The sequence below is a fragment of the Mugil cephalus genome, chromosome 19, assembly GCF_022458985.1.
Source record: "Mugil cephalus isolate CIBA_MC_2020 chromosome 19, CIBA_Mcephalus_1.1, whole genome shotgun sequence".
Taxonomy (NCBI): Eukaryota; Metazoa; Chordata; class Actinopteri; order Mugiliformes; family Mugilidae; genus Mugil; species Mugil cephalus.
Window position 1 is genome coordinate 8,979,274 of NC_061788.1, and position 23,776 is coordinate 9,003,049.

Sequence of the window (23,776 nt, forward strand, 5' to 3'; positions counted from 1 at the left end):
AAGAAGCATTACATCAGGCAAAACTGCCGCTTATCTAATTGTAAAAACAATTGCATAAACATGCAAAGTCCTGATTAAAATGATTTATCTATCACAGTCGCTCCTTATTTATGCCTCTGTTATGTCCTCTTCTGTTATTAATTATTATCCATACTAACCCTACAAATACATCTAAATATATCCTGTTTGTTCATACTGCCATGTTTACGTTCTCTGTGTGTGGTTTGAAAAGTTTTATTTATAGCATAGGTTAGCATTGTTTAATATTAGATTGGATAAGATAGATATTTTATTATTATTGTTCTATTTATTTTGTGACTTTACACAGATAAGATAACTGCACTGAACACAAAGGTGGCATGGTCATGCACCACACTTTTATTAAAAATCTTGCATGTTCAGAAACATTATAAACGACATACACGACAAAAAGCTTAAATGGAAAATCATTAAATTACATGTAAAACGTGGCATAGAAATGTGTGACTATGTAACAGTAAAAATGAAATGTTATTTTATTTTCATTTCGTAACCTTAGCTGACACACGGGACCGTTTACATGTTCACCAGTTACAGGACATTTCAGAGGCAGCGTCGCTGTTGCGTCGAGTGCGATGTGGAGACCATCCAAACTCCGACATGACATCGTCTCCCTGGTGGAGACGACCCAAGCGGTAGCCATGCCTGGAACCCTGTTTGCCAGACCACGCGCGAGGTTTTGGATTCATCTAGAAAACATAAAGGAGAATAATTAAGTCCCACGCTCAGTAATTGAGTGGATGAGTTACTACCTTCATACATAACATAATCAAACGTTTTAATGTTATTTCTGTTCACTTTTAACTCTGGTCGCACCCAGTAGAAAATATGAGTTAATAAATGCGGCAATTAAACAATTATTATGAAAATTGAGCATTTCATATGCAAGGTTAAACAACTCTTAAAATGTAATATAAATACTGCTGAACGGTCATTAATGTTAATATCTAGCAAAGGTGATAGTAAGTCAATAAGTGCACAATTAGATTTTTTTTTTTTTTATGTAATATGTTCTTGTAGAATTTGCAGAATCTATATATGAGCCATTCATCTTTTACTATGGTTGTGTTCAGTATTATTTTTTATTGCTTTTCCAACAGCACTTTGTACTTTTTACACAGCAGTTTGTTCAACGTCTTGTCTTTAAATATGCTTTGTGAATAAAACTGCAACTCTTGCATGGGCATTGCCCAAATCTCATCAGTAAATCCATCTGTTTCCTACCTGAATGAAAACAGTTGTGTTCATATGAAGAGTTTCTACTCGATCCGACAAGTGACTCAGCCATTCCAGATGTTCGTTGATAGACTGGGTCAGATCACCGTGGCTCTGTATCGGGAGAAAATAACGTCAACGTAGAAGAAAGCTCATTTAAAACTAATTCTGACTAAAGATTCTTTTTTTTATTATTATTATTATAGATTGCGAATAATGTACCCCAGACAAGCTGTCCTTCACTTCAACTGCAGCAAGGCGAACATGCTCCAGTTTGTCGATCTGCTCTTTAAGGCGGTCGTCAAGTTCCTGCATCATCATCAGGCCTTCGTCTGGCCTGACGCTGCCCTTACTGGCCATCCTGGGTCACACTAACAGACCTGTTGATAAAAGACACATTGGCTTACAAACCTGATACTATTACACAACAGTTTTGATGATAAATGGGCACGTTCTAAGATAGATAAATTCATCAACGTTATTGGATTTTTACAGACTATTAAGAACAACCCACCAGAGGGAGACACAGCTCTGACTCCACACACATTTCCTGCAGAAGAACATCCTGTGCTGCAGTGGAACAAACTTGCTGCAGTGTTTTGTAACTATAAATTTATCTCAACATTTGAACACAGCGAAGCAGCAGCACAACAGTAGCACTATTGGGCAAAACAATAAAAAGGACTGACACACTTAACACCATTAATACATCTCAAATTGCTCTATTAATGGCATTTTTCCTGATTCAGATCAAATGTTGTTATCTGTACAGCAGATTTCTTGGTCTAATTCAGCATCATACGATTACACTGTGGGCATATATTGACTTATAGCTTCACTGGATGTGAATCCAGTAATCACAAGCACCCTATGGGTTATAGAGTGCACCTTTACAATCAAATTTATTAATGTTGTAACGTAGACAGGCTACACATCAGCAGAAATCCTCATCCACCCAAAATGAGTATCGGAAGATGATGACTGTGGAGCGCATCCTCGTTACGTCACGTCAGGATGGCCGAGCGGTCTAAGGCGCTGCGTTCAGGTCGCAGTCTCCCCTGGAGGCGTGGGTTCGAATCCCACTTCTGACAAATACGTTTTGCGTGTTTACTTTTAGAGAGTCTCCAGTTATGATTAAACAATTTGAAGCTTGAAGCGTGAATCAAATGTTAACGCAACATTAACTGATTTCCATCCGTAACCTATATAGTTACCTGAATCCAGGTAAAATGGCTGCCATGTTTTTGGCTTCTAAGTATTTGCAAAGTTTATCCCACTCGTCCTGAACTGTTACTGGATTTCTTCAACTAACATGCAAGAAGCAAGTTATTCAGAGTTTCAAGTGGAAAAAAGAAAGAAAAAAAAATACGTGTGCCGGGTTAGTATTTTTCTAAAGTTATTTGTCCTGCAGAGCAGCAGTGAAAACATCCACATTTTGTCCTCAGACTGCGACAATGGAGATGTGAAGTTTTAAACAGACAAACAAAAAGTTACCTCGTTTATCAGCCGTGAAAAACACTCAAACCGCTCGAAGATAATTCGGCAACAAACCAAAGCACAAGTCTTCCTCACTCCGCACACACACGGAGTTAGGGCTCTCTCCCTCTCTTCGTCTGGACTCGCCTCTTTTGTCCGAAAAAATCTTCGGAATTTGACACGTACCGCGTCACGTGGTACAACAGGCACAGAAGACATCACAAAATAAGAAATAAACTAAAACTTAACAGCGTGTTTCGGTAGTTATTTAACCGTACAGAAATCCCAATGTGTATTCATTCAAAATATAGTGATTTTTCACTACGTGTGACCCCAAATGTAACTCATTTTTTTGGTTTTGTTTCATAAAGACTACTGACAGTGGCGCAAAAGTGAGTATGCACTATATGCAGCGCATAGGGGTCCGCATTTTCTTTTTTTTTTCGGCAGCTGTCTGTGCATGTGTAAATGATGGGATAAATAACTGATGATTAAGCGGCGTCCCCCACCCCAAACTGAATTTTGGCGATCGGAATCCAGTGATCATGAGCTGCCGAGTTATATTCTTTTTTTTACCCCTTCACGACCATCTTGGACAATGTGTACGTACGCATGTACACACACACACACACACACACACACGTGTAGACACACATGCACATAAGCATGTACACTGTACACACCTGCATAAGCTTAGGCACAAACGCACATATGCACGCGTGTGTGCGCGCGCAAGTGTGTACACGCGCAATAAAAGCACAATGAAGTAATTCCCCCCCCGGCACGTCCTTCCACTTCAATTTATCAATACTTTTTTCGCATTAAACACCAGTAAGTCACCAGGAGAGCGTAAAGACCAAAGCTCTTCTTCTCTTTTGAGCTTCCATATAAAAGTGTCAACTCCAAATCCATTCCCGCTTTCGTACGAATATGAAGCACGGTTACAATGCCAAAGTGAGAATACAGAATCAACAGTACATTTAAGAAATCACAACTGCTTTATTTCTTTTCTTTCAATAAGCTTTTTTTTTTTTCCTTTAAACGAGGGAAAGTAATGACCAAATACCTGAAAGGATAAAGGTCAGGTAGGATAAATAGAATGCTGGATCAGCTGTAGAAAGCACTGGTCCTCTGACAAGAAAAAAAGAAAAAAGAAATATGCATCTTAAAAATACAAAAAAAAAAAAAAAAAAGGAAAAAACTCTGGGTAACATTTTGGTGCAGGTACATTGATGAGAAGCATCTCTTGCAGAAAGGGATAAGAGCCAAAAACACTCCAAGCCCGACAGACCTACCAATAAGTGAAAGCAGTCCATTCTGAGAACACAGTGACCTTTTTCAACATTAAATCCTTTATAGTGCCACAATATCTAAAATGAAATATGACTTTTGAGCCCGTCACCGTCGACGAGGCCCGACTGTACAGTTAAGTATGCATATACACATATACCAGTGAAACACTGTCATAAAGATAAACATTTTGTAGTGTCATGGAGCATTATAGTAAGCAGTAACATTTAACCAGTTATGACGTTGGCATTGTGAGTTTCAAAATGTGTCCATTACAAAAGAAACAAAATAAATGATGATTGCAACAGCTTCACATTTTAAAATAGAACAAACACTTTAAAAAGTCCTTCGTAGTCCACTGGAACTGCTGTGCTCAAACACACACACACACACACACAAAAAAAAAAAAAAAAAAAAGCTCAAGCAAAGATCGCATTTTATTTCAACAAGCGACGCTAAACACCCCTCATTTGTGATCGTTAGCTTTGAACAGAAAAGTTTCATTTGGACCCTGATTGTGAGTATAGTTAGCCTGCATTTATTGCTAGTGCCACGTCAGAGACCAGATGTTCAATAATCAAACGTTGATGAGACTTCTCCACCGCATTGTTAAGTGGGATAGGATCAAAATTAAAAGAGGGAAAAAAAAATCTTCAAGGAGCATTGAAAGAAAAAAAAAAAAGAAGCAGGCTGAGGGATGTAAAATAAAAAAAAAATCACTTACATCACATGTTCATAAACAGACAACTTGATTCGTAACAACCCAAGCAAAGCGATAAGAAAGCAAACGTTTCAATCAGTTGTTTTTTGGAGGCTCTTTTACAATGGTGAATGCCCCCCCCCCCCTTTCCCCGACCCATCCCCGAACATCACAACGAGCCCCAAAATTGATGCCGCCTCGATCAAAAATTCCACACAGCCGATGCAGAGTTCAGGTGCTTTGAGTTCTTTGTGACAAATGTCGCTAGCTTCTAGGCAGGAGTCCCGCAAGTTTACGCACACGTTCAGCACATCACATGCACACGCCGTGCCAACGCCAGTGAAGTTCCAATGGAAGCGACATGATTTTGGTGAAATGTCCCGTCTTTTTTTTTTTTTTTGTCGTTCGAGTTACGCACAGAACGAAGTGAGCAACAGAATGGAAAAGCAAGTAACAGTTTTAAGGAAAGAAATAGTTTCTACCAGTCAGAGAAGTTTTTTGCCACAGTTCGTGTGTGCCCCCAGACGATGCGTTTCTGGGTGTGACGCGCTCGACTTCTGCTATGACGACATGCAGTGATGTCCAAAAAATTGGGGTTAGGTTTTTTTTTTTGTTTTTGTTTTTTTCATTTTTATTTTCTGGGTTAATAAAATAAGTCCTTTAACAATAGCGTGAATGGGTGGTCATAACTGCAACTTTTATTTACCAGCAAAACACCAAAGGAAAAAAAAATGACAAAAGAAGTGCCCCACTGCATTTCAAATTTGTTAAAAAAAAAAAAAAAAAAAAATCCGAACAGACTTTGCTTCTCGTGGTAAATTGTATCGAGTGTGTGCCTGGTCTTAAAGGCTTCGGTCCATAAACAGGGAGTAAATACGGTTTTGGCAAAACGGTATGAAAAAAATGAACCATCCGAGTTGGTCATCTTCCTTGTCCCCACTTCAGAGAAAAAACACAATAAACAAAATGTCTTTCCTCATTACCAATCTCCCCTTAAAAGTGACTAATAATAAATTAATGAGGACCTTGAAGAGATCTGTTTAAAAGACTGTTTGTGTGTATGCATATATATATATATTTATATATATATATATATATATATTTATATATCTCTATACGTGGTGTGAAATATAGTGTCCAAGTTCTGAGAGTTCAAGAGGGGCAGTACGTTACAATGCATGCCCCTTGCCTTGGCGCCTTGGGCTAAGGTGGTTTGAGAAGGCTCAGACGTTGGTCAAGGAGCTTTGTGTTGGCAGGCGTTGTGTTGATGAGGAGTTTAAGGTCCATTGTTATGCCTTGCCCTCTTCTACTTTGACAGCCTGGGGTTTGATGGCTCCGGTGCGTGCTGGTTTGGCCTGACCCGAGGAGGGCAGGGGCTCCTGGAGTTTGCTGGTCATGCCCCCGGATGGTACTTTGCCCTCCCCCACCGCCTTGCGCACGTCTCGCATCGTTTTATTCTGCACAAACAAGACGCAGAGTTACCGAGACCCACAGCCCACGACACCTGGCAAAGCAATATATTTTCATGCATTCATAAAACAGTAGTGGGACTATCCACATATGATGCTCAGAGACGGTGAACAGTTTTTGGAAATTCATTCATTGTTTTACGGGAGAAGCACGGTGTTAGCGATGACTGGTCACCGGTTACTGAAATATTTCAGTTTTTAATTAACAGTAGCTGTGTTTTCATACGGATTTTCTCAAAATGAAAGCAGTGTTTTGCGAATGAGCTGTAATTCTTGTAAAGTCTCGTCTCGTGAGATTTCACTTTGGGGAAGATGGACTTCAATTGAACTGGTCACATGACCTGCTGAGTCATCTCCGGTGACGGGGAAATGCACTTTTGTGATAAACTGTTGTATCAATACATCCGGAAAGCCACCTCATGAGAGCGTAAAAGTGATTTAGAGATACTATGTATAGTTTCCATTACCAGTTTTTTGCTCATTTGCTTAGGTTTGAAAACACAGCAAGATTCTTGACCATCTACAAACATCTTATTTGACTCATTTAAACAAACATGCAAACACAAACTGCCCATTTCTCACAATGACGCCACCTTCACACAGACTACATTTTACTAGTTACTGAAGCTGCACTTTAAACTCATCATCAGTACAAGTCTTTGTTGATAACTGATTTATGACTAAGGAGACAAAAGATGTTACCGTTACAACAAGGAAAAACGTTCAAATAAAATGCATATATTGTTCATTGCTTAGTGTTACTCTATAAACTCGATTTCAATATAATTATAAACAATATATAACATACTGTCCTAGATACGTCTTAACAACACAAGATCACAAAAATCAATTCAAACATAGAAGAAAGAAAATGGATAAAATCAAATTACCTATATTTACAGTGGGTGGCTCACCTTCATGCCATCTTCTGGCCCTTTGACTTGGGGCTCGGGGGCCGAAGGAGGGGTGGAGTGGGAGGGGTCGCGGCCGGGATTAGGGTAAGGGGTGGAGCGGATGATGACAGGCTTGTTGCCTTGCATGCCAGGTCTTTGTATGGGGTTAGGGAAATGGCCTGTGGTGGTGGGGAAAGGGCCTGTGGTGGGGGGGCGCATGTGCATCACCATGCCGCCTTGAGCAGATTGAACCTGTTCACGGCCATGGGAGCGGTGGAGGGGGAAGTAGACGGAGGGGTGGGAAATAAATGAAACACAAATAATTAGCATGCTAGTATTGAATTTATTAAGGCTTTTTCAGACTTGGCGCAAATGCTCGAGTTAATATATATATTTCTATATAAAAAAAAAAAGAATGCGTGCATGGTATTTGAATTGCGCATAAAGACAGGCAATGATAATTTGGTGCATTTAATCAGTCAAACCGTCAGTATTTGCCCAAGCTTAAAAATAGCCTGATTAAATAAATAAATATATATATCAACAAATGTGTAAGATACATACCTGCTGAGCAAAATGTGTAGGAAGAGGACCTACTGGCCCCCCAGGACCGGAGTTTTTTCCACTGGGGCTGGCAGAACCAGGCCTGATGGAGAAAAGGGGAGAAAGAAAATAAAGGTAGTCCTACAAACAAACCACGATAAAATAACAGAATACGACTCTACGAATCATCTCCACCCACCTGTATGAACCTCCAGACATGCCTGGCGAATGACTGGGCTTATCAGAGAACTGGAAACCTTTCATTTCCATCTGTGAGCCCTGACGACAAAAGACAGACACAGGCTGAGCTCCACACTGCTTATTTCCATTAGTGTGGCTGGTGTAAACCATAAAAATGAAATACGAGTGGTGAATTGTGCAGATCTGGGCATGCTCTCGTAGGATGGAATTGATTTAACATGATCGCAGTTCAATTGGCAAAGCTCACCTCTCTGCTGCCAGTCATGACTGCCTGAGAGCCTGGTGGCAGCATTCGTCGCGGGGCTCCCACTGACAAGTTCTGTCCCTGTTGCAGCTGAATAGACTGTGGGAGGATGAGATGTTGCTGAGCTGAGCCGTAGCGCAGCTGAGAGCCAGGCAGGGGCATAGTCACCTGGGGGAAATTAAATGCAAATGTTCATGTTTAAAGGGGAGATTCTTGTTGGATTAAAATGAAATATAACATCTTGAGACAGAGCTTCAACGACCTACTAACCTGGATGAGTTGAGAGTCCATTAATTGTGAGGAACCCATGCCGGGCCCCTGGTTCATCTGGCTGTCATAAACTAGCTGCTGGCTGCCGTTCATAGGCTGGTAGTGAGAGCCCGACTGCTGCTTGACCATGTCTGACGGCTGCATACCAGGGAAAGCAGAGTAAGGGCCCTTGAGAGGGGCTCCGCCTGATAGCACCATGGGGCTGGGCTGTGACAGGTTGGGGTGCATGTAAACCTGGGACCTAGTAAAGTAAGACAGCAGCACAAGTGAAAAAATGAAGCTATACGTGCCAGATATATAACAGAGACGATCATAACTTGTGAAACAGATGAATAAATCCAGAGGGAATTCCTTGAGAAAGTGAGCTGGCAGTACCTGAAGGGAGGAATGGAGCTGAACATCTCTTGGGACTGAGAGACGGGTAGACCACCCCGAAGCCCCAGCTGAGCCTGAGCCTGAAGAGATGTGTGTAGAGAGATGGGGATCTGCTGGGCTGCAGCCTGCATGGATGAGCACATGTGACATCAGGACAATCTGCTGCTGGACGAGCCAAACTGTTTTTACTGTTTATTTTTTGTACCTGTTGGTAGGTCTGTTGCTGGGTCATGGTGGGAGGTACGAGGCGCGGCTGGCTTGGAAAGACGTGACCATCCAAGTACAATGGGGGAATATGATTACCTGCATCAGGGACAAGAACCAACAGGCTATTAGCTCAAGTCCTCAAAAATGTCACCCTCAAGAAACAAGTAAAAGGTAATATAGTTTTACCTTGCATGGACATGGAGGGCGCAACTGATGCAACAGGCATTGGAGGCATGGAAACGCCTCCAAAAGAACTGTAGCTGACACCAGTGGATGAGCCAACACTGCAGGGAGGCTGGGCACCCGAAGCACCTCCACCAGGAGAGCCCTGCTCAGGCAGAGACTGGGAGTTCTCCCACGCTTTACGTGCTGACTCCATCTGGAGGAAAATAATTTAAAGTTCATTTTTGTTTGACTTTACACCGAGCAATCGCACCGAGTCACATATTTGAGACGATGAATACCTTGAGAGTGAGGTCGGCACTGGGGAAGGATATAGGGTTGAGGTTAATGCCAGGCTGCAGGTGGTTGGAACGCAGCATGGGGATACCCTGATTGAGAGCCGTCTGAAAAATGTTTAGTCTTAATCAATTGCATGTCGACATAAACAAGGAAAAGACACTTTCTTTAAAAAAAAAAAAAGAATCCACAAAAGCAGAATCCTAATTACTCACATTGGTGGTAAGTGCGTCCTGAAGCTTGTTTACAGGATTGGACACAGGCACTGGTGTAGAACCCGGTGGTAGACTGAAATCTGAGTCTTTGGCACTGACACCAAACTCAATAGGAGGCACAGGTAGCACCGTATCCACATGGAGGTCCACGCCGTTGACTGGTGTGATAGGGCCACCTTCCAGCCGATCCACACCTTCAGAGCCCTTACGGTGCTTCAGGGAGCGTTCATTTCCAATGGGCCCTGGTTTGTGCTGCTCTTTACTCTGTTCTGGGCCAGGATCGGAGTCCTGAAGATGAAAAGGTGCACGTTTATCTAACTAGTTGAATACAGATGCAACTAATTTATTATTGCAAAGAATAAGTGTATAAGAATAATAATTATGCAATACCTCAGAGTTGGGCTCACTCCCAGCGTAAGACACCTGTTTAGTCCACGAGTCTCCACCTGAAGATTGCACTGAAAGAGCTTTTAAAAAAACAAAAGAAATCAGGAGGTCATAAATGCCACTAGTGAATATTTTGGAGGAATCCAATCAATTTGTCTCGCACACAATTTCCATTCAAACGTGACAAATACAATTTTGCATCAATAGTGTCCATAACTACTAAAACTATGCGTCCTGCTACATGCCATGATTAAGTCAATAGGTTTGCAGTAAGGTTTCTGCTAAACAAAAGGTATCAAAAACAAAACACTAACAGACACTGGATCTAATTCTACCTGAGCTGTTGGTCTCCCAAATTTCAGTTCCAAGATTGTTGGAAGAAATTGCATCCTCGGGTTGTTCAATGCTCATGCTTCCCTGCTTTTTGGCAAAGCGCGGTGGTATCTTGGATGTGATGGTTCTGTTTTTCACCGGCACCTAATATGGGTGAAAGATGTTCATAACTCAGTTAAACTACGCATGTCTTGTTAATTCTTACCAGAATTAGTGAGCATGTGGATTGCGTATATGCTTAACTTACACTGGTTCCCTGTTCCTTCCTCCTTCTATCATCTTCCTGTGGACGTCTTTGCTTTTTGGATAAGCCATCCTGGTATCCGTCTGGATTCGAACCAGGTCCCCCTGTATCTCCCTCAACTACAAAACAAGCATGTATTAAGTGCAAAATCATCTGTAGACAGTCAAAAACTGCAATGTTACGTGCATTTCTGTAACTGATTTGTCAGTTAGTACCAAAACGTACACAGCTGTTAGGTGTTTTAACTTATGAATAAAAGCAGCACCCTTCCAAAAACTATAGACTGCAATCCTACGTGACCAGGGTTTTTTCGGTGTTGATAGCCTGTGGTTTACTGCATTTCATCATTGAGAAAACAAAAGTTCGACTTACTTGTGTAGCTGCTGAGCTGTGAGAGAGGTTCAGCAATGTCTGTCTTGACAGGTCCAGGCTTCAGATCCTTGTCCATTTTCTTCCCTGAGGGGTCACTGGGCTCTCTATCCTCTGGCGGCTGCTCTATGCTGTAGACTGGGCCTGAATCATCTGGACTCCGACTGAAAACAGTAAAGAGAGGGAAGAAAGATGCATTGGATGTGGCTTTTAAGTTGAATATAAAGTGGTGCTGTAAAAGCATAATCTAGAATACACAAAGGTCAAATGTCAATTTGGTTTCTAAGGAAGTATAACAAGCAGCCCTGAAGCAAAATGGACCAATATAATTGCCAAGTGCAGCAGTAAGCCAAGCATAGCATTGCCTATAACTACTAATGTTAGTTCTATTATTCGCCTCACCTCTTACAAGAAGTCCCTCCATTCTGCCAAGAATCACTCCTGTTAGAGGACAACGTGGGAGGATTATCAGATGCACGAGTCATCTTGCTCGCATCCAGCAGTGACGGCTCTCCTTTCCTGTTCTGCCGTTCCACCAAAGGTCTCTGACTGGAGAAGCTTCTCTTGGAAAGCTCCCTCTTCTCGACAGAGCCTGGTTCACTATGGCCAGAATCTGAGGGGATGTCACCATGTCCCTGTGTAGCAACACCTCCGCTTCCACCTCGCTTCTCTCTCCAGTCACTGAACTCACTGTTGTCCGATCCCGTCTCCCATTCCTCCGCCTGACCGTGCTGGCTAGAGCGCCCAGAGTAATGGCCACTGGGCCAGTTGTCATCTGCAGTGCCTTTGGAGCGACCCGGCCAGGGATTTGCAAAGTCACCATTTATGTACTCATCACTTGTCCATTGGTTTGACCCAGGCTCACGCTCTTGTTGCAGACGACGGAAACGTGGAGGCTTGTCTTGACGTGGAGGTCGTCGTCTCCTTAACATCTGCCTGTCAGGGTTGTCATTGTCAAAGTAGTATTCCCCTTCACGGTCCTCTGTGCCATTTTCCAAGAAGGAGCCAGCGAATTTCGGATTGTACTTGAGGGCGTCACGTTCCACTGGGGGTCTGCGGGTGTAAGTAGTCTCGGCTCCAGGACCATAGCCATTTTCTTGCATGGAGCCACTGCTGCCGCCACTGAACTGGGGTCCACGGCCTCTCCACGTAGAAATATCCCTGGATCCTCCAAAACCTCGGCTGTAGCCACCAGCTGCGTTCAGTCTGGGTGGCAACACGCGACCTCCAAAGCCCCTACCGACCTTGGTCTTTTCTCTGGAGTCTGGTGCTGCCTGGTCATCGGTGTACACTTTGTTGGATCTCCAAGAGTCTCTATCAGCTTTTCGGACTTCTCCAGACTCTGTGTAACCTTCTCCATTTTCAGATCCCTTCTGGCGGCGCCTCTTGGGAAGTTCTTCGTACTCGGAAGCTTCACTCAAGGTCTCGCTGACATTTCGCCTACGGGGCTTACCCCTCTGGAACTCCTCAACCTTGATAAGGTCCCGGGGCGGGCCTCGACCTCTGCCTGCCCGCTGAGCACCACTGCCGTTGTTATTGTTGTTGTAAGGCCCTCTGAGATTATCTCCACCTCGGCCACCACGGGTTCCACCTCTAGAGCTAAATTCCCTAAAGCCTCGACTGCGGCCTCTCCCTGTGCCCCTGACTCCACCAAACGCTTGTTCTTCATCAATAAAAATCCAGTTATTACGCCGTGGTGCCTGGGGTTCTCGGTTTTCCTGGCTCTCTCTAGGTGACTGGTTCTTTCCACCGCCCCAGGCGCTCTCCTTGGGAGAGTCGTCAATGTGGGTGCTCAGGGGCCTGTCCATTTTACTCGGAGCTGGTGACTGACGCTGCCTTTCTTCAGGCTGTTTCTCAATAACAGGTGAGGCTGAACGCCTGTTGGTGGCAGGCTGGTTATCTTTCTTCAAGTCATAAACATTGGTCAGGACTTCTTTCTCCAGGCGGTAGGGGACAACCTTCTCCTCAGGCTCAGGTTTAGGCTTTTCATTCTCTTTATCTTCGACCTTGAGAGCCTTAAGGACTGGTTTCTTGATGGGCCCGGTTCTGCGAGTCAAGGTTCGCCCACTGTTCTCAGATGGCTGGCTGATACTGCTACTGGAACTGGAGCTAGCTTCGGACCACTGGCTTTGGGCACTGTTGAGTCCCCCATCTTGTTTCTGGCTTCCATCTCTTTTCCAGTTGTCTTTGGACCCATCGAAAGTCTCATCGTGAGATTCAAGGCCATCTTTCAGATGCTTGTCTTGTTTTGGGTACTCACTCTCTGACGGATTCTGTGAGAGGTTCTGAGCAGTGGTGAGCAAGCCTTGGTCATGGTGATGAAGCTCTCGGTCCGAGCCTCTGCTCTGGTAAGCATGATGTGGGAGATCATCTTGAATGTGCGTCAGGCAATCATTGGCTCTCTCCTCATAGGAGTCCTGTTGGGAGGAGGCCCTATCACCTCTGTGGAAATAAGGAGAAAACCTTAACCTTAAAATACAAGAGAGCTTCCTGCTTTCATTGAATGACTACAAAATTAAAGGTTCATAAATGAAACAATAACTAACCTTTCTTCAGGCTGGCCACTATCTGAACTTTCATGTTGTCTCTGGTAAGGTGGAGTAAAGCTACGCAAGGGGTAACCTTCTTGGTTCCATACAGGGTAAGGCTCAGTGGAAGGGGCTCGTCTCTCCTGGTGTAGGTTGGGATGGCATCCCTCATCAGAACCAGGACTGTTCAAATGGTCTTGATGCATGATGGGTTTTACCATTCCTGGAAACAAAAACAATCCTAACTGCAGTTATCCTTGTTTTCCGACAAAAGAAAACTAAAAAATAAAAATAAAAAATGTAGGTGGAGCAATGTCTTCAGTTGAGAACGTGTTTAGACAGAAACCTTTTTGTGTAGACAAAGGTCTAGTGTTTACCTGAAGAGTGGACAGGACCAGGGTAGTAGTCCACAGGAGATCGTCCTTGGGTCATGCGGGGATCCATGAAAGGCGGCATCATCATCCAGCGGGGATCAAAACCAAGAACATGTGGTGGGTAGTAGCCACGCTGGGAACCCGATGGAGCAGGGTGACCGGACTGCTGCCAAGGCTGCACTTTGAACACCTGCTCCTACAGAAAACACATAAAACAGACATATTTAAAACATGGTCGGCAAAATCCACATTGCCCTGACAATGCTTTCGTCACAACAAAGCCACCAAAATATTCATGTGATTTAAACTTCATAAGCGAGAAGGGCCATCAACTGGTTTTCACCTGCTGCTGCTGGTGGTGTTGTGGCTGCTTTTGAAAGCGTGGTGGTACTGGTTTGGAAGGATGGCGCCCACCGTAGTCACCAGAGGGGGAGGAGGGCTCCTGGCCATCATCTTCACTGCCACGGTAGGTAGAGAAGGCAGGATCTTCACGGTAACTATGGCCAACAGAGTTGTCTGGGGGGCACTCACTTCCATCTAGATATCATAAGATCACATGGTTAAAAATGGTTATTTCTGCAATATTCTTTACCGTTTATATTGAACATGCAGGCGTAAAGGTGCAAAAGTACTTGCTTTTGCAGTTTTTGTTTACCTTTTGTGCTGTACTGCCAGTTCTCAGGGTGACTTTTAATCTGCTCCCTGCTTGGGGACAACGGGATTTCTTTGCCCTCTATCTCCTTCTGGCCATCCTCTGTCCTTGACATCTGTCTTTCAGTCTTCCCAAACTTCTCATCCAGTTTTTTGAGTTTTTCAGCGCATGCAGCCAGCCGTTCCTCGCGGGCACGCCTCTCTTCCTCCTCCCGACGCCTGCGTGCTCTCTCAACAGCCTCAGACAGCTCAGGTGAAACATACTTTGCCCTCGCCGGTGCTTGAGTCTGAGACTGCCGCTGGGGATCATCCTGGTCAGTCAGTGACTCACCTGGATTTTTCTGCAGGGCCAAGAGATTGTACAGAGGCAGTTCAGAGGTGTTGTTGCTATTTTATTAGGATTCCCTCCATAAAAAATAGAAAGAGAAGGAAGGCCTCAACTATGTATAGTTTGTTTTGTGTGTACATTTGAAGAATGCACATATGCCATTTAATAATAGTTTTCTATATATTTTTCTCTCATCACAACTCATAAAAGCAGAAGAACAAGCTGCACTTCCATCAAGCCATCCATCCTTTTCACAGGCAAAGTAAAAAGGCTTGGCAAATAAGAAGTGGTCAGACAGCTATCACTATGGTTACTGCAAGGTCATCTCTCTCAATTCACAATGACAGTCTGACTTGGGGGCGTGCAAAGGCATGCTGCTATTCACATGCACTATGGTGTTATCTTATGTTCCACAGTCAAAAGGGATTTAAGAACAAGATGTGTTTTAACTGTGAATAACATCACAATGAGTTAATCTTAGATAAGCAATCTCAAAAGAGGAGGATCAAAGTGGAAAAACACTGCACTGCGTGTAGTTACCTGGGTGTCCGTAGAGAGGTATCTGCCGTTCGTCTTCCTAGGAGGCTCGTGGTGGTGATGTTGGTAGGAATAACTCTCCTCTGGGCCCTCCTGAGGGTAAGATGCCTCCCCTGAACTAAGGGAGGATTGGCAGTCCCGCTGGTTCTCTCGCTCCCTCTCCCACTCAGCCCTAAAAAGTAACAGTTAAAATCAACGTCTACAAATGACAAAACTTATAAAAAAAAAAAAAAAAAAAAAAAAAAAAAAAAAAAAAGAAAGGAATGCGCTCTTACCACATCTTGCTTTTATCTCCGGAAGAGTGTTCTTCTTCGTCATCACTGAACTTGAGCTTCTCACTATAATCAACTTCTTCATGAAGTCCTGAAAAAAGAAAAAGAAAAAGATTGGTTTTACATCTGCATGAAATCAGCTGCTAATTAGAAGACTCAGACTTTAGTTGTGCTGTATGTAAAGAACCGGGTTATTTTACGTGTACATTATATACTGATTATACTGGTATTCAAAACTACAGATCAAACTGGATTACATCAACACTGACTTTCCCTGATGTACCATGATGTATATTTGGCAAATGTTTCTCTACGCACTGCTATTAAAGTTGTCCTCGATTTGGGCAAATACAGAGATAAAACTTCAAAGCCTTTGTGTAGTTTTAAAGACACGTAGTTAAAAAGACACAAATAGCTGCTGTTCAAGTGTACTTCTCCACTGACATTTCTACACAGATAGTAAGCCCCTATATGCGCAATAGAGATATACACAAATATATTCTTTCTTTTCGGTCATTAATATACTGATCACAGATAAACCATCCCTAATATTTGACGCTGTTAAATGAATACAAATATAGATGACAAACCATGAAGGCAGAAAATATACTAAAGTTGAAGAAATAGATGTAGTTCAGTTAAGTAGATAAACAAATCACGTTATACTAAAAAAAAAAAAGGCCTGGAGCCAATGAAACAACTCAATAAGAAATACTGACCGGCCCATCCATCCTCACAGTCATTGTCAAGCTCATCCAGATCCTTCAAATCCTCTGGATTAATAATGGCAGGGCGAAGTGGTCTGTCTCCAGGCCTGCGGATTGGCTGAGTAGAGAGTCGAGGAGGAGCGCGAACAAAGCGGCTCTCTCTTCTAGCATCACCACTGAAACGGTAGAATGATAAATTAACAACTGCAGGACGTCCCAGAACTCCATCTAAAAACCGAGACATTACAAGTAACTACTTTGACAAATTGTAACTTACTTGACAAGTTCAGGTTTGTTGTAACTCTGCCTAAAAGTGGGTTTACTCTCAAACCTGGCTGGGGCTGCTACGGTGGTAGGAACATGATCAGTACCTGGGGCTTCACGTGTCTCTTTAGAGCACATCTGAGGACAGAAACATCACAGTGTTCATATGAGAAATGCAGACTTTGTTTTAAGGAAATGGCCCGGCAAGTCACATTAGTCATGCGGTACTTACAAATGCGGGCAACATGTCATGGTAAACAGCAGTTGAAGTGTGATGAAGCTGGTACTGCAGGGCAGTAGGGACGGTTGTTCTGCGCACAGGCTGGGCGGGTCGTAGGGAAGGCTCCTTGGGGTCGAGGCCTGGTGACTGAGCCGTCACTACGCTCGAGGTGGTGGTGCCGGTGGCAGAGGTGGGGTGAGATGAGGCTGGAGGGGTGCCGTTCTCACCCAGGGCAGTGGGTTTACCCTCAGGATCTGCTGGCAGGCTGAGGGTCAGGGACGAGGGCTGAAGGTTCCTGCCACCACCTTCCCTCCAGCTCGTCACATCTTTAAGAGAGAAAGGGGACATTTTAGGGGAAGCCTTTAGGAACTTGATTAACTGCATTACCAGGCCAATCTAAAGGGAGATGTTAAGATTACAGGAAATAAAAATAAATTAAACATTGCACAAATTATAACTTTAACAATATTCTAATTGCAATTACTTGCACAAATCAATACGGAAAGGAATCACTTTATTGTAACATGTCAGTAAAATATCTGTGTATCAATAGTCAATTCAAAATAACTAGTCTCCAATTTTTTAGCTAATGGAAGTTGCCAGACTTGCGGCTAGCACGTCTGTATTAGTGAGAAATACCTCAGCATGTCTGTTGTGAAGTTATACTAGCCTGAAAACAGCGTTAGCACATGACATCAACCGCCACCTAACACTGCGTTGTTGAAGGACCGCATAAACTACCCTGTTACCATGACTGTTATAATTTGTTAAAGATCCATTAATGCATTTCAAAGATATTATTAGCTTCCAGGCGGTTGAGAAATCTTGCCACCAGCTCAGTAATTTGCTTTCCAAGACACATTAGCTTATCTGTGTGCCTGACAGCCAGTTCCTGAGAGCTGGAAGGGCCACGACAGAACTTACTCTGGGGGCGGAGGCTTGGTCCGGGCCCATACGACGGATCGAAGCCGCTTCTTTCCTTGCCAACTCTGTCCTGTTCTCCAGCTGCCTTCAGCGTGGGAAATTCCTCGTGAGAGAAGGGCTGAAGTCGGTTTGAGGCCCTTGAACCTGACGCCATTAAAAGCATAGGTATTAATACACCATTGTCTGCTTTATGCAAACAGAGGCAAACACTCTGGACAGTTGATTAATCACCATTGTCCTGTCCTCAACTCAACTCCCTCTGTACTGTAGATTAATCTGAAAGGACTCACCATCTTGCTCTACTGCCTTTCCATTTAGCTGGGCCCATTGCTTTGGTCCACCTGTGTTTGTGTTCTGTGAAAACGAAGAAACCCGCGGTTACAATCCATAGTTTTCTTTCTGACATTGAGGAACAGCGTGAACACTGATATTCACCTCCTGGTTGGCTACTGGTGAGGGCTTCTGAAGATTGGAGACAGATTTCTGTAAAGCCGGCTGTGGCTGCAACTCCGGCAGCTGTGGTATTGATGCAATAGAACTAGAAATTTTAAAAAAAAAGAAAGAAGCAAAAGTAAAAGATCTGTTTTGCAGGATTTATTCAAAGCAGATACAGTCAGAAGACTCGATGCTAAGTCCCTTTGATAAACTGGACCAAGTGAACAGCTGAGTACGACCAAGCTCAGGGAGTAAACTTATTTACTTTCAGTCGTACAGTTTTCAAAAATGAATTAGATGAGGTTGTACTATTTTCTTGAATTACCTCTTTTGCTCTGGTTGTTCCTGCTTGTTCGCCCATCCTGTACCGTCTTTGGGCACTATAATCACGTTGGGATCGTTTCCTTTGTTTTCAGACTTCAAGCTCGGCAGGTGAGCAGGTGGGGGCATGCGCCGGGCTGTGGCCACTTTTCCAAGACTCTGCAAGCCATGTCGCGGAACTACTAATGGGTAGAAAACCAAGAGAAGATATTAAGGGGCAGAGCAATTAATAAAGAACCGAAACAAGATGATGATGAAGAAAAAGACGGAAACAAAAATCTGCCATACCTGTGTTTTTCTGGGTTTCTATTGATTTTCCCTTGTACTTGTCAAATAGGCTGAGTGAGGAATACTTGCTTTTCCCATCCTTGGACTTGGTTATTTGCCCCAAACGATCGGACATTGCGATGTACTGTCATCGAGTATGGAAATTTTTCTTTGCGCCTCTTCCCAGTGCCTTCTGATTCTGCAAGGAGAGAAGTACAGACAGACAGAAGGATGAATTACTCGTCCTCTGGGGTGAATAATATAACTTAATAATAGTAATATCACAAAGAAGTCCTTTTTAAACAGCATCTTATTTATTGCTACACTGATAAATGTATTGAAGTGGCTTTTTGATAAATGTGTGTCTCCATTTCTTTTACAATCTGATTAAAGGATATTGAACAATCCTTATGAGACATTTTTGTGGTCTGTGTTGAATGTCAGTTTACCATGAAACAGCTGTAGAGGATAAAACTCCACACAACATTAAAAGCATGGCACCTAAATAAGACAATTACAGTGTCTGTTGCGTACACATGGTGTGCCTCTGGATTTTAATGTTCTGGTTTAAGTCACTCACATACCGGCTTTAATCAAGACTCACATATCATCAACCATATGGGAAAATACTCTTTGTATTCAGGTTACACATGATACAAATCAAATCATGAACAATTACTATTATGTGCAATAACATCTGCTAAACTTTAACATCTGTGCTTTCCATACTGGGACCTCAGGGCAGAGACAGGGTAGAGTTATTCCCGTTTTGTAAAAATAAAAAGTACAGTATTGGCCTGAATATAAAACAACTCCTAATTATAAGATGTACCTTTTCAACTTCTGCTTTTGAGAAGTACAAAAGACTGCTAGTCATTGTGGGGAAAGGTCTTTAAGATACTATTAACCCAAGAAGAAGTATTCATCATCACTGAAACCATTTCTTTCTTATAAGTGAAAGTCTAATACAGTAATATGTAAGAACCCATATTTGTGCAGCTTTTCTCTCTGTCATATACTCACATTAACCCATCAGGTGCATGAGAGCAACATTTGTCATAACATCTTTGTTCTGTGACAGCTGCAATTCTTTCTTGACAGATTTTCTCACTGTTGCATTTTCATAGTAAGGACGCTGAGATGCAATGAACTCTATTTTAGTCACTAATAGTTTACTTCCTGTAATATAAATTTTGTGGTGTTACACAGACAAAAACTGCGACAGCCCTGACTAGATATACTAGAAAAATAAAACTGATGTTTGACGTACAGAATATATACACTGCCTACGCATGCCCTTGAATGTAAAATGACTGTGTACAAAGCATTTATATAAAAGTAACAGTATGTTCAACTATAACCATTCACTACCAACATTAAGGCTCCACAAACAACTCAAAATCAAAGTCCTCGTGGAAGAAAATACCACACTGGTACCATCTTCATCCAAATAAATAAACTTGAACAGGTATTTGTCTAGTCGTCAAACTAGGACCACTGTAACTTTTTAAAACTTAAATCTATAGATATAAATTAAAACTGTAAAATTACAGTTTAGGCTTCTGCGTTAAGTTGGCGCAGAGGATTAACGCAAACACCTACGCAGACCCTAAGCACGTAGCTGATGTGCACCTCCCCAGAAATGTAACTACGCGCCGCAGTGATGCAGCGTGCAAGAGCTGTGATTGGTCTGCTTGGTCGTAACGTGTTTCCACTTTAGTATTTCCATCTCCGGAGACTAATTCTTTTGGCTTCATAAGGAATTGGTAAGGTTAACTGAGGAGGTTTGGAGATACAAGCAAAAGTTGCCGTCGCCTTTGTTGAAAGTGGAGCAGGAAGTGGAAACAGAAATTAACCCAAGTAGCAGAAAAGACGCAGCGCTGACTAGCGTTTGCACGAGTATAAATGTCCCACACCGGTGTAGGCTACGTGTAAAAGGTTACTGCATCTAGCTCCCACGGTGCTATATAAAAAAATATGACACACTGACTGAACTATACAATTTGACCAGAATACAACACATATACACACTTCCAAGTTTTAAGGAGTAGTTTAAATCAGAATTAAATATAATATTACACGTTCTTAATGGAAGGAAGTTAGAAGTTCCTAATGGAAGGAGTATTGACGTTGCTATATCAAGGGTCCTTTCCATTTCCCGGCTGAAATATCATGTTCATCTATTCTTTTTTACAATGACGATGAACTCGTGGCAAGTTTCAGTGACAGAAACAAGAAGAAATCATGAAGTTGTTATCACATAAGCCCTTTTAAACTTAAAAGCAATAACCTCAAATGCATTCAGATTGATGCAGCAACACACAGCAACTACCTGCTGTAAACTTCCAAAAGTGCTGCAAAACACCAAAAACAAAAAGAGCATGCAGGGGAAAAACAAAAATTCGCCCAGGGGTGACAAATGAGCCGAAAGCAGTAGAACATTTTTAAGATGCCCAGCCGAAGCTCACATTTCAAAGCGTCCTGTTAAACACGGCATCAAAACAATGTATGCGGGGAGATTTGCAAAGCCTGACACGACCATACACGAGCAATAAGTGCTATTTTTTTTACAGAGACACACAGAATTAGCCGAGTATATGTACATATTGCTTAATATATATGCACAACTTATTAAAAGAGACCGTGGAAATAACGGTACATACTGTCACTGGAGTTGTATAGTCGTGAATTAATGACGGAGAGGAGGCCGCTCCGTTAAATCTCTGCATAGGCGGGACTTAAAACGAATAATATATGTCCGTTAATGTTCATTTACTTGTGTTTTAAAACCAGACATGATTTCAAATTCATCTACGAGATATACTCTAAAAATTCCCCAAGACCGCAAAATTATATATTTAGCCAAGTTGGAAAAGTAAGCTAACGCAATGACAGCTAACGCTATCCACGTCTCGTGTATGTTGACATCTTGGGTGTTTTTTTTACCCCACAAGACAACCGAGATAAATTAACACAGTTTGTGAGCGTGTGTGTGTGTGGTACAAATATGAAATAAATGTTAGGGCCCAGTAAAAAACGTTTGACCTCCCGTTAGTTGTAGGTGCCGTTGGCTCATTGCTAGCTAATGCTAACATGAAACTGACACCAGCCAGTTCGCTGCACGAAAACAAAAACACGACTCAATTCGAGCGGTAAAAGTAAACCAAACAGTCAAACGGTGGAATAAAAATATAACAGATCCACCGAGACGTCAAAATAAACCCTAGGTGTATTTGCTGGCACTCAGTAGGAAAATATGCTAACTGGTAGCTAAAGCGAAAATGGCTATGTAAACATCAAATGTCGATGGAAACGGTCCCGTAGATGTGTCTATTGTGCAAACCACCATATTTTAGGCTTTGCTACAGAGGTAATTTGTGGATTATATTTTTTATTTAGACGGATAAATATGAATAACCAGTCAGTCTCAAAGTTAGCATTAGCTAGCTGGCTCCGACAGTCGCAGCTTGTTGGAAAACTAGCGAAGCGGCAGTGGCGTTAAACTTCCAGTGTGGTATTACAAAAACAACCCGTCAGGCCAGATGTGTTTTGCTGCATTTACATTTGTGTTGACATTACCAAACGCGGCTGCTTTGTGGGCGTCTGTGCAAAACAACCAGATCCGTGTTATAATTTTTGAACCGTGCTTTGGCTCTCTGAACGGTCTGAGGGCAGCGATGGGAATGTAGGACAAGGCGATTAAAAATGGCTGCTGCCCAGAACAAAGCAACAATAAAACTGGGTAGCGGAAAAGACAAGCAAAACGGGAGATTTGATGCACCTTATCCGCACTTATAACTCACCGGTTCAACAACTTAGGGTATCTTCTGATCAGTGACAGTGATCTATTTCCACAAAATGTTGTCTATTCAAAGGATGGATGGCGATTGTAGAGCCCAATCTTCGTAGGTTGAACCGATCGCAGTGTTGTTGCTGGGGTCCTACCCGGCCTGAGAATGAGCAGGGCAGTCAGTTGGTAGGCTGGCTCGGCTCCGCTCAGAGCGTCATACGTCACACGGCGACGTCGAGAGACAAATACACACATCGCCTCCTGCTGGTTGACTTCAGCAATTACAGGAAGACCTCATTACCTGGATCTTTTTTTTCCCAAGACTTTATTATTCTTTTATGGCATTAAATTAAATTAAAATAATACGACAAAAACTCTAAAAACACACATTGACATTTCAAGTACATTTGCATATGGTTGTTCAATATTAGCTAACCTTTTACTAATAAAAAAATCAATAAAGAACTTGTTGCATCTTCTTTAAAAAGTTAATATAGTTTCAAATAAAGGTCAATTAGAGGCACATAGACTATTACTATTGTTATTTAAATTAGATAAGATGTATATTCAAAATAGTCTAACATATTTTTTTGTTTATTTTGTTCCTCATTTAGGAACGGTTTGGTGCACCACTTCCTTTCATGCCTTAATTATAAACTGCTTTTGGTCTCATTTAGTATAAATATTACAATTCACTGGGTAAAATGTAAGAACCGCTCCAATTCCATCATGCAAATATGCTGATCTGCGACTCTGGAGAGCCACAGGGGTTACACTGCAGAAAATAAAGCAGCGGTTACGAGTATAACTGTGTTTAGAGATGATGTAATTATGCAAATAAATGTTTATGCCTCATTTATGAAGTGATAAAATAGTGATGGGAAAATGAATTTTTAATAATTTGAACAAGACACTCCTTTCTTTCGTCCTCTACTTTGCCATTTGTCATGTGCTTGTTAAATACACCACACAGAAGCTAAGAAACGGACATGTTATTTTTTTTACTGTCAGCATTACATCTGGTTCACATGGTTCCTCAGTGTGCTTCAACTTATTTTTGACAACATTTGTGAAGACAAGTGAAGATATCAGTCTTTTATATTTTTTAAATCACCAATTAACTCATTATAGAAAGTGTTTACAAAGAAGAAAAACTTTTAGAGGTTGTCTGTCACTTCTTTTCAAACTGTCCATTTCCCATAGTTCACGTTGTGTGATCAAGCAGTTGC

The 23,776-nt window shown here is 42.3% G+C and overlaps 1 protein-coding gene and 1 non-coding gene across 2 annotated transcripts; one reads left to right on the top strand and one right to left on the bottom strand.

Moving 5' to 3' along the window:
- Positions 1 to 355: 355 nt before the first annotated feature.
- On the bottom strand, positions 356 to 22,723 carry prrc2b (proline-rich coiled-coil 2B). Its single transcript, XM_047569128.1, has 34 exons — positions 22,561 to 22,723; positions 18,779 to 18,956; positions 18,495 to 18,672; positions 18,170 to 18,272; positions 18,025 to 18,088; positions 17,735 to 17,878; positions 16,823 to 17,136; positions 16,604 to 16,728; positions 16,339 to 16,502; positions 15,623 to 15,710; positions 15,351 to 15,519; positions 14,487 to 14,823; positions 14,175 to 14,368; positions 13,835 to 14,027; positions 13,476 to 13,680; positions 11,332 to 13,371; positions 10,933 to 11,093; positions 10,564 to 10,679; positions 10,319 to 10,460; positions 9,987 to 10,063; positions 9,597 to 9,884; positions 9,387 to 9,488; positions 9,109 to 9,301; positions 8,921 to 9,018; positions 8,716 to 8,840; positions 8,341 to 8,581; positions 8,074 to 8,238; positions 7,825 to 7,904; positions 7,647 to 7,728; positions 7,104 to 7,334; positions 2,749 to 6,177; positions 1,477 to 1,634; positions 1,264 to 1,368; positions 356 to 728 (listed from the first exon to the last, which is right to left on the bottom strand). The coding sequence occupies exons 2-31, from the start codon at positions 18,891 to 18,893 to the stop codon at positions 6,010 to 6,012; spliced, it is 6,702 nt and encodes a 2,233-aa protein (XP_047425084.1). The 5' UTR covers positions 18,894 to 18,956; positions 22,561 to 22,723; the 3' UTR covers positions 356 to 728; positions 1,264 to 1,368; positions 1,477 to 1,634; positions 2,749 to 6,009.
- On the top strand, positions 2,263 to 2,345 carry trnal-cag. Its single transcript has one exon. It is a non-coding gene; the product is annotated as a tRNA-Leu (tRNA).
- Positions 22,724 to 23,776: the final 1,053 nt, after the last annotated feature.